At 42.9% G+C, this 13606-nt stretch overlaps 1 protein-coding gene across 1 annotated transcript in view; it reads right to left on the bottom strand.

Moving 5' to 3' along the window:
• Positions 1 to 488: 488 nt before the first annotated feature.
• NOTO (notochord homeobox) overlaps positions 489 to 13606 on the bottom strand; it is a 53574-nt gene continuing 40456 nt past the window's right edge. Inside the window, exons 2-4 of the mRNA XM_030192173.1 lie at positions 6552 to 6933; positions 3831 to 4027; positions 489 to 647 (exon numbers count right to left, since the gene is read on the bottom strand). Of these exons, the coding sequence (XP_030048033.1) occupies positions 489 to 647; positions 3831 to 4027; positions 6552 to 6933 (738 nt within the window). The remainder of the gene's footprint in view (positions 648 to 3830; positions 4028 to 6551; positions 6934 to 13606) is intronic.

A 13606-nucleotide genomic window follows, 5' to 3' on the forward strand; every position in this document is an offset into this window, starting at 1 on the left:
TGTAAAAAGTTGCTTGTGGAACAATCTAGAATAAAAGTCATGTTCCAACAACAAAGCAAAGCAGATCACAGGCATCCTTGCTCAGAATCAAGACTTCTCACAGTACAGCTATAATGAGGTCCCAATTCCTGTCCTGTCCATTGCTTGCACACTGGTCTCCATGTGCTGTGAAAACCTGGGCAACAGTAGCCCAGGATCTCACACATAAATATATGTTTGTCATTTATGACCCCATCCGGAAACTATGGTCTCTCCTGGTCACATCCAGTTCTGTGTCCAAACATCAAAATGTGGCAGACTGGAGCCATGATGGCTTTTAGGACCACAGCACCCCAGGATATCCATCCTCTGGCATCCTAAAGACATGGTGGAGGGAGGACGAGAAGTCAGATTACACTCAGGAATTCCCTGGCGCTGTCGCAGTTCTTAGACACCAGGGTGAGTGACCGTAGGTGGGAATTTGTGGAGATCACCAACGACACATCTGCTTAAGTCTCTACTTCTATGGGTTCTTCGTCACTCTCTGGTTCTTTGGTTGGCTCGGATGGGGCTGTCTGGCAAACCCCAAACTGGGACAGTTTGGCTTTTTTCTGCTCCAGGCTTTGTTTTCTCCATTTAATCCTTCGGTTCTGGAACCAGACTTTAACCTGTAGAGCGAATGAGATAAGCAAAAGGAGAACGGGTGATCACTACTAATTTGTATGAACTTCAGTGGCGTATTTTCAAAACAGACTTACAAAGTTACAGAGTAACCTATGGAAATTTGTAAGTCTAGTCTAAGTGCTTTGAAAACGAGCTTCTCAGTCATCATAATCAGACACTATAACGAGAGTAAAGATTTGCACATATATAGCACCTAGCATACAAACAGTGAGAGAGAGCCCCTTTAAATTCTTCCTGCAAGAATTCAGTGTGTATGTAATGCATTGGAGGATAACTTAGTATTATACAACATATTATAATGTATATTATATATACACATGATCATGTTTGATAAAATAAAAGTCCATGAGAAGATGGAATGCAGCAGGAATTAAATAAAAATAAATGCTGTGTGTTGGGGGAGGGGGAAGGGGTAAGTGGCATATTCAGACGGCTCAGCCCAAAGAAAGCCACCTGTCTTCCCCCTTCAGGTTTTCAGGTTCTAGAGTCTGTGCAGTGGTTATTACTAGGCTCCTAAAATAGGGATTCTCATTTTGTTTCACAACTCAATCTAAGTGAGAAAAAAAAAGCTTTGTAAAGAAAAATATGAGAAATTTGGAAACAGCAAAACCGATATGCAGAACAGAGCTGTACTGAATAGCATATTTTACTATTCAGTCAAATACAAATAATGAAAAATATTATTCGACTGAATATGAATAGCGAATACAAACAAAGGGCATTGAGCTTTAACATAACAAAAAATAAAAGAAGCAACATGAAATCAGAGATCAAGTGTTCATTTCAGTAGAATTTAGCATAGTAGAGCTCCGGGTCATTAGTATTCGAACTTAAATCACTATTTGGCTGAATACGAATAATTTATTTGGGGCTGAATCTAATTGAACACGAATATTCGGTACAGCCCTAATGCAGAATAATGTTAGTGATGTTCTGTTGATTTGTATCCCATGTCTGAAACCATTTACAGAGGTGGGTTATTGTACTGCAGCAAAATTTACCATTCAAGTCACAAACCTAAGGTACTACAGGTTAATGATGTATGCAGTAAATTTCATTGTGCATTGCTTCAGCCTGGAATATGATAAGTACCTAACTGCAGCAAAGTAAAGATAACAGTCCCTAAGTTAAGCTTGCTATCTTTTAAGGATGCCCAACCCCCCTCTATCCCTCAACTCAAGGTCCTCCAACCCCCAATACCCAGCCAGGAGGTCTCCATGCAGGTTAGTGGATGGATGCAGGAGTGATGCCTGGTCGTTCCTGCTTCGCTGGTGCCTCGGCTGAAAATGGTGGCTAGAGCCCTCTAGCAGTAGTCTTGCTGTACCACCCTTAGGGGGGTCAAGCTGCCCATTTTCAATTGAAGGACTGAGAGATCAGGGTGGGGGAGTATATCTGGTATTAGACACACTGGGGCCTAAGTCAGAAATTTGAAAGGGAGGCCAAAAGCCATATGTACTTCTACCTTGACAATTCCCTGTTTGCATCCCCTATTTGCTGATCCTGGGGGAGAAAGGTAAGTGGGTGGCATGTTGGAGTGGGGGATCATAAGGATGGGTAAGTTTGCCCAGCGCAAGCTCTTTTAAGGGGTGCTGCTCTCCCCCCCCTCCCCGGGAGCATCAGGCTGCATGTTAGTAGTGGCTTAATGCTCACAGAGAGAGAACATAATGCATATTTACTTGAATAATGCAGCTTGTAAGGTTAAATGCAAACTGTGTTATTCATTTTACATAATAATGAGCCGCTTTGCATGCAGTTGTGTGCTTTGCATCTCATTATTAGTGTGTTGTGGAAAAGTATGTGCATTAAAGGCAAATTACACATAATTTTCCATTTAATGCATGTTATTTGGCAAAAAGAAAAAAAAATGTTATTTCCTTAGTGCATGTTAGCAACTTCCCCTCCTAGTCAGGGGCTCAGCAGATCACAACAGAAAATCATAAACTAGACAACTTCCATGGATTAAAACAGTAACATTTCCTGCCCTCAGTTCAGTTAAAAGTATCTGCAGTGCCACTTTGTGTGCATTCCTATATGCCCTCAGAAGAGATGATCCTGGGAATGGGATTTGGTTGAGTTTGGAACTACATGCATAATTTTCAAAATTATGCATATATTTTAACTCAGAAAAGTATCTTGGTTAGAGACTTAAGTATATGTATGGTTAAATAATTTCTGGTTTTTAAAAGACAGAATGTAATCAGATGTATTATTTCTAACTAAAATCTGGACAATAAGTATGTTTTTAATAAAATGACTTGACTATACACCGTATTGGCCTTGAAGAAGCCAACCAGATGATCAATGTGGAATAATGAATTAGATGAGTAATATCTGTGGATAATCAGGTTAATACCATGTTTTCTTTTTTCTGTTTACTGTTTAATTGATCTCCTTGTCTTATCTCACTCTCCCTTTGTGGTCTAAGAAAGAGAAAGACTGTATATAATCCATATCTAGTTGGGATTGTTTTCTTCTTATTTTGTATTAATGTGCAGTGATCTCTGTATTACTGTTTGCAAGTGACCCTTGTAAAATGAAAAATTATAAATAAATGATTTAAAAAAAAAAGTATCTTGGCAGGTTAGCATGTGTGCTTTTCCCTAGGATAACATTCTAAGGAAAAGTATATGCCTACTTTTCACTTTGAAAGTCCTGCAAAGCTGCAGAGTGAAAAATACACCCCTATCTGTAGTTATAAAATTACTCCCAAAATACATCCCTTCCCTCAGCCTTAAAGAGAGAATGGAGCTTTAAAACTAATGAAGTTAAAACATTCAAAGGCTACCGTAGATATATGAAAGGATTTTTCCTGATTTGTGTCTTTATGGGGAAAGTGATTAGTGCATTGACACACAAGTGAGTCTAATGCTAACAGAGCAACAGTGCATATCGCTAGTAGAAATGACACAGCAAACTGCTAGGGTGCCAATATATAGTTTTCATATAATATGGGTGTGCAAATTGTGATGCCACTGCATTCTTATCGCATACCCTTTCTAAAGTGTCTACTTGCACTGTCTGCATACAGCAGAGGTAGACTGTGCAAATGTGTCTTATGTATATTCATTGTGGATATCCTGAAAACCAGACTGGCTGGGTGTGCTCGAGGACTGTGTTGAGAGAATCTCTGTATTAGAAGGACAAACTTTGACAGGTTTCTTTCTCACTTGAGTCTCTGTGAGGTTGAGCTTTGCAGCCAGATCCACCCTCTCTGTGCCCACCATATACTGCTGCTTGAGGAATTCCTTCTCCAGCTGCTCCAGCTGGTCCAGGGTGAAGACCGTCCGAACTCTCTTCATCTTGCAGGCACTGGGTCTCCAGGGAGGCAGAGGAGGACCAGCTTTGCAGGGTGACCCTTCCAGCCCTGCAGAAAGATCAGCAGAGGCATGGTGAGAACAGGCATGGCCCCATCACAAGTTTTCAGAGCATGAGCAAGTGACCAGAAACCCTCCTACATGTCAGTGGTGCAGCAGAGCCACTAAGACCAGAACTCACTAGAGGAGTCACAAATCAGAAAGTAAATATTGTTCCCATGTCACAACTGCCTTATAACAGGGGTTCTCAACCTAGTCTTCGGGATACACCTAGTCAGTCAGATTTTCAGGATATTCACAATAATTATTCATGAGATAGATTTGCATAGAATGGAGGTAGTGCATGCAAATTTATCTCATGCATATTTTTTGTGAATATCCTGAAAACCTGACTGGCTAGTTGTGACCTGAGGACTGGGCTGAGAACCCCTGCCTTACAAGTACAGTACAAAATACAACAAAAAGCACCAAAAGCCTTCAAAAACAGGACACAGTTCCTTTAATTCTAAAACTAAAAAGTTCAGTCTTCCAATATGGACTCGACACATATCGCTCGACACGTTAGGAACAAAAACAGTCCCTTTGTTCTTTGATAAATGGATAAACGAAGGGACTGTTTTTGTACCTAACGTGCAGAGTGATCACTTCATTAAGTGCATGGAATTATTTTTATTTCACAAGGAAGAAGTTTTGTTGCTGTACACGGTATCTATTTTCCATCAGAATACATTTGACCCCTGATGCAGGTACTGTGCACTGAAACACGGGGCCCGTGTCGGGTCCATATTGGAAGACTGGACTTTTTAGTTTTACAATTAAAGAAACTGTGTCCTGTTTTTGAAGGTACGTTTTGTTGTATTTTGGACTTTGTTCTGTACTTTGGACCCTCTCTGTGCTGTTTTGTTTTTACAAGTACAGTACAGCAGTACTCCTCAACCCAGTCCACCAGACACGCCCAGCCAGTCAGGTTTTCAGGATATCCACAATGATAAAGATTTATACGCACTGCTTACTAGGAATATGCATATTCATTGTGGACATCCTGAAAACCTGACTGGCTGGGTGTGTCTGGCCCACTGGGTTGAGAAGCACTGCACTACAGTAAAATTGTGCCAGGAAGCAGAGCAATCTAGCGAGAGATCCAGTATTCTTCCCTGGTAAAGATCATTCCTACAGTTTCTTAGTGCCACAAAACACCTTTTATCCCAAGTGTTCATTTGTTTCTTGGAAAATCAAACCAATTAACAATAGAAGGATGTGAGCACGGTTTGCAAGTACTGTACTGTGAGACGCTCCTCTGTTACCTTGGGAGACCGGGAGATGTGCAAAAAGTTGGGCACAGGGAAGATATAGTGGAATTAGAAAAGGTAAAGAGATGGGTGATGAAAATGATAAAGGAGATGGGATGACTTCCCTATGAGGAAAGGCTAAAGCAGCTAGGGCTCTTCAGCTTGGAGAAGAGACAGCGGAAGGGAGACATGTTAGAGGTCTATAAAATAATGAGTGGAGTGGAGTGGAATGGGTAGACGTGAATCGCTTGTTTAGTCTTTCCAAAAATATTAAGACTAGGGGGCGCATAATGAAGCTACAAAGTAGTAAATTTAAAATGAATTGGAGAAAATGTTTCTTCACTCAATGTGTAATTAAACTCTGGAATTTGTTGCTAAAGAATGTAGTAAAAGCGGTTAGCTTAGTGGGGTTTATAAAAGGTTTGGATGGCTTCCTAAAGGAAAAGTCCATAGACCATTATTAAAATGGACGGGGAAAATCCACTGCTTATTTCTAGAATAAGCAGCATAAAATGCATTGTATTGTTTTGGCATCTTGCCAGGTTCTTCTGACCAGGATTGGCCACTGTTGGAAACAGGACACTGGGCTTGATGGACTGTCTGTCCCAGTACGGTAATACTTATGTACTTATAGATTTTTTTCTGCAGCCTTGGAAGGCGCAATACTGGCAAGATCTCAAGGCTTTCACCAACATAAAAGATTCAGAAAGTTTACAGAAGGGTCTCAGGATCTGTGTGCTTAAACAAAATACCGCCTATCACTTCTCCAAACTTTTTTTTTGTTTTACTACATAAAGCCGAACTTGTCTGAGTGTTGTTTCGAACCCCTTCATTTTCTCAGTGAGCACAGTAACACCAAATATTGAGGAATCACCCGTAGAAGAACAAAGACGTAAAAATCAAGGGCCTTAAGGGAGAGTCACGCACGGGGAAAAATGTTACAATTCTATCATCAAAACCAGTTAGTCCCTTCCTGTGGGGATCGTGCGCTCTAAAATAATTCCAGACTGGACACGGTCAAGCAAAACAGCACCCCAGGAAGCTGAATTCAAATCGGTTCTTAAATAGACAGTTTGAACTTTCTGAGTATGTTTTTTTTTTTTTAACACAAATTGAGTCTCATATTCAGCAAGTTTAAAACGCACACCGATCTCTGACTAAGCGGCTAATTCTGCAAGCCTGACCGCATCAGATGTGAAGTTTAGTACAATTTGCTGCCAGTGCATCCGCCGACTGGTTTACTGCCAGTGAGTTTCTGCCCCCCCCCCTTCCCCCGTCCCCTTACCTTTCTGTTTGCACTTGGCATCTGAGCACTGGCACTGTGCCCTCTGCAACCAGAGGAGTTGCTGCTGCTGCGGGGTTGGGGGCTGCCGACCCCGGTACATGTACACGGACGGGTAAGGCAGGAAGCCGATGGAGTAGCCCATTGGCACGGGGGCTCCCTGGGGCTGCCAGGCCTGCGGATCCAGGGGCACCCGGGAAGGACATCGGGAAACCGCTGGCTTGGAGAGGATGGAGTCGATGCTGAAGGCCGCCTTAGGGGGCTGAGGGGTATTCGGCTGCCGGGAGCAGGCATCGGGCCAGAGGTGGCCTAAGGTTGGAGACTGGAGCATGGTAGAGGGCGGAGGGCTAGTGGCACCTGGGGGGTGTCTCTGCTGACGGAGGGGCTTTAAGGGAGACACAGCACACTGTGAAGTGTAAATAAGGTATTTGTATGCAAAGTAGCCTGTGCTGGGAGGGGACAGCCCTGCTCTCCCCAGATAAGGTGTGCGTGGGGGAGGGGGTGAAGCAGTTTTTCAACCCCCCCCCCAAAAAAAAGAAATCGCCTTTTTCTTATACATCTAACTGTATAAAACCTGACAGAGGGATGCAAAATAAATCCATATTTAAGTGAAGTATTTTTAAATATTTTTTTTCACTTGTTTACTTGCTGGTAACAAAACAGAAGTTTTTTTTTTTGCACATTGGAACCAATTACATAACAGGAGGCCCCTTTGGATAAAAATCGATCGCTTTCCCTTGCCCGGCCTCTGCGAACCTGTGTTCCTTCCAAAATTCATTATTTTCAACGGCCAGGGTCATTTCTTCGCTTGTAAATTTCATTGTCAACTGAAAGGCTGCTAAAGGTTTCATTCAGGATCAGTCGATCATCAGTGAGTGGAGGAATCGGAAGCTATGGGAAGCAGCGATCAAAGCTGGGCCCCGCAGCTCACTAGGGCTAAAAATTGGGGACAACCTTAAAAAGAAACGGAAGATCGTGATAAAAGGTCAAAGGCCTGCAATTTAAGAACTGCAAATTGCTTAAAACTTACTTACATATTGCAGGGTGCACTCGAGGACTTGACGGAAGTGTGTGTGACCCCCTCCTGCTCTGCCGCCGCAAGACAGAGGCGCGATTAGAACTCAGCTCTGGTTCTTTCGTTTCCACTTTATCATTCTCATATCTCGTTCTTTCGTTTTAGTCATAGAAACGAAATTTGGGAACGTTTAAGAACAGTGTGCAAAGAGCCAAATATATAAGCAAAAGTGGGCTATTCTATTTATGAAGATCCTGAACGCACAACCCTATTTCACAAGTGCGACTAAATAAAGTTTTAATTGGATCAGGGCTTAAAATATGTAGAAAACTGTTTACAATCCTGTTGTTGTTATGCTTTCTCCCCTCTCAGTTTAAGGAACAGAACTGCCTTCCCTTCAGATCTGTGGGTTCACATCAGGAACTGCTTTGGGAGAGGGGGGGCAAGCAACTCCCCCCCCCCCCCGAACACATTTTCCCCTATTTTGTTTCCAGGACACGGGAGGGGGGGGATGGAGGAAGGATGCCCCCTCCTCTAGTTTTTCTGCAGCCCAGTCCCTGGCACGGGCATGGAAGGACTCCCCTCCCCCCTCAACTTCCAGCTTCTTTTGCTTAAAAATTCTTTGTATGATGATGATAATGAATGATGATGATGATTCCTTAGGGTTATTCCGGTTTCTCCTTATTATCGCCTTTACAAATGGCTGATCCCTTCGTTCACTTTCTTCCCATCATCCACAAGTTTCACCCCCCCCCCCTTAAAAAATTACATCTTCTATCCTCTCTTATTTCACATTTCTATTTTGGGGGGGATTATTTGTGATCTGATGGTATTATTTGCACTGATAATTTTGAAAGAGTAGAGAACCGGTTGATAATAGTATAAATGGAAGCCAGGGTGAAGTGGTAAAAGGAACTGTAGACGTCAGAGTTTCGGTGAGAGGATGTGAACTTTTTGAAAGAGAGATTCTATTAACATAAGTGATTTTCCACATTAAGCCACTTATGGCCTATTAATTAGTAAAGTAATGAGCCATTTTGTTTCTCATTATCGCTGTGTACTTTGCTAATGTATTTCTGTTAAAAAGCTGGAAATTTTCACTCTCTGATAAGGACTTGGGAAATGTAGCACCGACCGGCGAGAAAATTGGTGGTTGGGGGAGGGGTTCTTCCGTCTGCTGCACAGACCAGGCTGGGCTGGGGACCTTGCACTAGACAGAAAAGGACCATCTTGCATCAACAGGTTCCCACCGTAGGATGACATTTACAGGATTATCTGCCCAGAAAACATTTCTTTTTAACATTCACTCACTATAGTCCTTCTCCCACAACAAAATAACAAATTAAAAAGTCAATACACTAGAGTTTGTAAAGCAAATAAGTGGAATGCTGATATCTGACCTTAGAAATTCGAGAATTAGTTTTACCAGAAAGCAGAAAAGATGTACAAGACAGAACTCGAACGAGCAGAACTGAAAAACAGGTTGGCGAGGAAGGAAAGAGATGCTAAAACCTGATTTTCTGCTCAACCAGCGATACAATTTTAAGCAAAATCCTTACGAAGCGAATGTAAATGCACGTGCTTTTTATTTAGGCTACGAGTTTTGTTTTTAATTCAGGTGTATTTTCATCGAAATAAGTCAACTTTTGACTCTGAAATGAATGTTATGCTCCTACATATCATTTGAACTGATTGAAGGAAATTGATAGGAGGTATTTTTTTTCCTTTGCAGCAGTGCACCAGAAATGGAAGATGAAGAGAAACCCCCCCCCCCCATTCCACACCCGATTCTTTCTAAAATACACTGAAAAGCCGAATTTCGGGAGTCCCCGGACTGAAGGGCAGTCTGGGGGATAGAATGACCTGTTTCCTAGGGGAATATACGTATAACGCAGTGATCACTGCTATACAAAATCCACACAAACGCTGAATCCCACAAATGAACTTTTTGTTTGTGGGGGGGGGCTACATTTCACCGTAACAGGATCTTGCTCTCCTTTAATTCGTCATTGCTTCTGTATTAGCCCTGTGGCTCCAGTTCGCCTTTTTTTTTTTCTTTTAATTCCTGTAAGACACCTGCCTGGGATTTAGTCATTGAAACAGGAGGAATCAATTTTATATTCTTCATGATTCCTGCTTATCAATGTAATTCCTAGCCAGGCTTCCTACTGTTCAGAAAAAGCAAACGTGAAGCCCCCTCCCCCCCCCGCTTCTTTCCAAGCAGCTCCTCTCCCCCCCCCCCCAAACTCCATAAGGATGGGGGGGGGGGAGTGGAAAGCATTTCCTGATCACTCTATTAAAGAAGGAGCATCGTATTCTCATTCCAAATACCTCAAAGAGAGATGAAAGTGCAGCACAACCCCATCGGGTTCCTGCTCCAGATGTTATTGTGTTTCTCCTGAAAGGTTTTGCACAGAGACAAAGATACTTCCTACTTCAAACGATTCTAATTGATGCTAATGACTATTAGATGGAGTGTGGGGGGGGGGGGGGGGGTGCGGTTGTATCCAAAGAAAAGGGGGCGAAGAAAATGCATTTTACAATCCCCTAATAGAAAGATCTTTCCCCAATGGCCTGCTTGCATGGATTTCTATTTATTTATATTTTATTTTTTCGGAGTTGGAGAGGGAGCAGCAGATTTTCCCGTGTTCTCCTCCCTCTTTTCGGGCACCCTGCAGTGTTCCTTGTATTTTTTTTTCACCATGAGAAATTTCACACCTACATCCTGCTAGTCCTTTCAATGGGCCGAGTTTCCACTGATTTGTTTTCCAGTCCCCTTAGTTCCAATATATAGATATGTAAAAAAAAAAACAAAAACACACACACACAATTTTGTTGTTTTTAGTGAAAAATAATATTTCTTAATATTAATTTCCACTGCATATATAACTGTGTGTGTTTTGGTATACAATGTAGATGCAGAGAACGATTACACTGAGAATATTATGCTGTTTTCTCAAAACAAAAAACAAGCAAGAAGTTCAGCCGTTTCCACAAAATGTTGCAAAGCTTTCAGAAACAGATGGCCTGCAGGAAAAGAAAAGAGCAAGTTTTCGAGCGCATTTTCATCTTTACCGGAGCCTAACCGAAACCGAGAACCCGAAAATAATCCTAATGTGTCAAGACAGACCCACATAACTTCTAGGCGCATTTCTAATTGACAATGGACGGTGAAAACGTGTAAAGTGGGTCCTTGTATCCTGCTGTGCCCTGATTAAAGGCATCTTACAACACAGGACGAGGGGTGGGGACCTAGGATTCGAGGCCAGCATTCTTTGGTGTTTATTGGTCATTAACTTATTTTCATAACTTTGACAGCAAACATTATACAATAATATTACAAAAGTTTCCGGTCCAGAAAGGCACAGTTTTTGTTCAACTTAAAAACTGCTGGCTATTCGCCCTCCCCCTCCCGTTACACCACAGACGATACACTAGGAATAGGTCAAAAGTAGCACTGTCACCTCAGCTGCATTTCTAACATACTAGCCCCCTAGTCTCCTTGGATCTGTACAAATACAGGTCAACATGTCAACTGTAGATGAGATCTTAAAGATTTCTTTTTATTTCCCTTTAAAATACAGCGCTCATCAAACTCATATTTCATCAAGCAATCTCTGTTTCAGGGTCATCCACACTACTCTAGGGTGTCTTTTACTAAAGTGTATTAAGCAGTTAAAGGAAGGGAAATTGGACTTGATATACTGCCTTTCTGAGGTTTTTTGCAACTACATTCAAAGTGGTTTACATATATTCAGGTACTTATTTTGTACCAGGGGCAACGGAGGGTTAAGTGACTTGCCCAGAGTCACAAGAAGCTGCAGTGGGAATCGAACTCAGGCCAAGATGCACAAAAGTCTTGGTTAGAGCCGTTCCATACCGAATTCCATAACGAATCGGTACGGAACGGCTATGCACGAAGGATAGGGAATGCAAATGAGCTGTTCGTTGCACCTCACTTGCATTCACTAACCCTTCGTTAAAAACGTAAAGCATGCGCAGAGCAGCCAAGTGTTATGCTGGCTGCTCTGCACATGCCACAAACGTAAAAACAAAAACAAAAAAAAACCCCAAACAAACACGTCCTTTATGGACGGCCTTGCCCTCACCATGCCCCGCCACGCCCAAGGTTGCCGCTGCTCCCCGCTTCCCCATGCATAAAAATCAAAACTTTAGCAGCCCCGGCCCCCATTCCTTTCTCTCTTTCTCCCCAGCTCCGCCTCCCGCTATCCTCTGCCCCCGTGCCCTGTCCCCACAGCTCCCCCTGAGGTCATCGCCGCCGCTCCCCCCTCTGTCTTACCGGGCCCGCACAGTGCCTCTCACCTCTGTGTGAAGGCGCTGCACGGGCAAGAAGAACAGCTGATCGCCTCTTTGCCTAGGTCTCTGCACTGTCCTCTAGGCATTGGGGAGGAATAACCTCATCAGCATGCATTTGCATGCTCATTGCGCTGTGAGCCAGCGAGCTTGTTGGTTCCTGCTCTTGCCAGTTCTGAGCATTTGACACTAGCAACTGCGGGTAATAATCTGCCATTAATGGCCTCTAGCACCCACATTTGCTTCTGAGCATCAGGGTCTATGTGCCCTTGCACTAATTGCAACCAGGTTCTATGGGGGCTAATGCATATGTCCATGCGTTCATTCCAGGACATGCTGGGCAGAACTCCAACAATTAATGCACGGCCCTTGCACTTAATGCATGCTGATTTCTGCTGTTAGGGCACACTATTGCTAAAGGCCATTAGCGTCATACTAGAGCACACACTTACCAATGCAGAATGATCAGTGGGGCTATCGCTGTAAACAATGAATGCGCCAGGCACTTGCCCAAGTAACATGTAAATGTAATCAATCACATGTTCCATGTATGTTATATTCCATCTATGTTACCATGTATGTATGCACCTTAACGCAACACCACTTGTATTCTGTTACCCGGAAATGGCAACCGCCATTACGGCAAATGTAAGCCACATTGAGCCTGCAAATTGGTGGGAAAATGTGGGATACAAATGCTACAAATAAATAAAATAAATAAATAAATAAATAAATAAGTAAATGAGGCCATTTCATATTCCTCCTTGATGATCAAAACAATAGTGCTGCAACGATCAGAGTTGTTGTCCGCCGTTAAGCAGCAAACAACACGAAATAACGCCAGGTCAGGGCTGGTGTTACTGTCAAACACATCCCATCAGGTTAAAAAAGTTATATGTGTGCAGTGAAAAGCATTGTAAAACAGCATGTGTACGTGCTTGCCAGGAAATACCCCATGAGTGTACGCAAAAGGGTTTATTTTTGCTCAAATAAAGTACGATCCCCCTGCTACCCCGCCCATCTCTCCTCCCCATGGAAGTGCATATGTGAGCCTTGCATCACACTGGAAGTTAATGCCCGAAGGACAAACCCGGAAGACAGGGTGGGAGGTCTGGGAGGCCTCCAGGCCACTATGTTTGATAGATATGGGCTTTTTTTTTCCAGCCCAGAATTGTTATACTAGTCCTGCAGGGAGGATGGTGTGATGATCAAGACATATAGCGCAAATTCATTTGTATGCTATTAGTTTTGATTATTAGGCCATTAATCCCCTGAGCTGTTCTCGTTCATTGCTGTCGGGAACAGCGCGGGGGACTTTAACTTCTGGAAATGTCAGGGCCAAGTAGAGGTTTGTAATCGACTTTATTGTTGCTGTGGTTGTGACACTTCCTTCTTTTCTCACTTTTTTCAATGTAGGATGCTGTGTTGCCTGCTGGACTGGATGTTTCTATACACTGTGGTACCATTTAATAAAACTTCAGTAATTTGCCATGCAGTTTCGTGTTCATCTATTCAAACTACATACATGGCCTGTATATGTTTTCTGTGGAGCAGCTCAAAATGGGTGGTCTGCCCTGGGAATGGTGAAAAAGAAAGACAGTTTGCATTGCCAGGAGAGCTGGAGGGCACACAGTCCATGCAGGGTGCGAAGCCAATGTATAATTTTGAAATGGTGGTCCATTGAGCTGATCTCCCATTCCTCCCCCCTTTTGGATGTTAAAAAAATTGC

The sequence above is a fragment of the Microcaecilia unicolor genome, chromosome 2, assembly GCF_901765095.1.
Source record: "Microcaecilia unicolor chromosome 2, aMicUni1.1, whole genome shotgun sequence".
In the NCBI taxonomy this organism is placed as follows: Eukaryota; Metazoa; Chordata; class Amphibia; order Gymnophiona; family Siphonopidae; genus Microcaecilia; species Microcaecilia unicolor.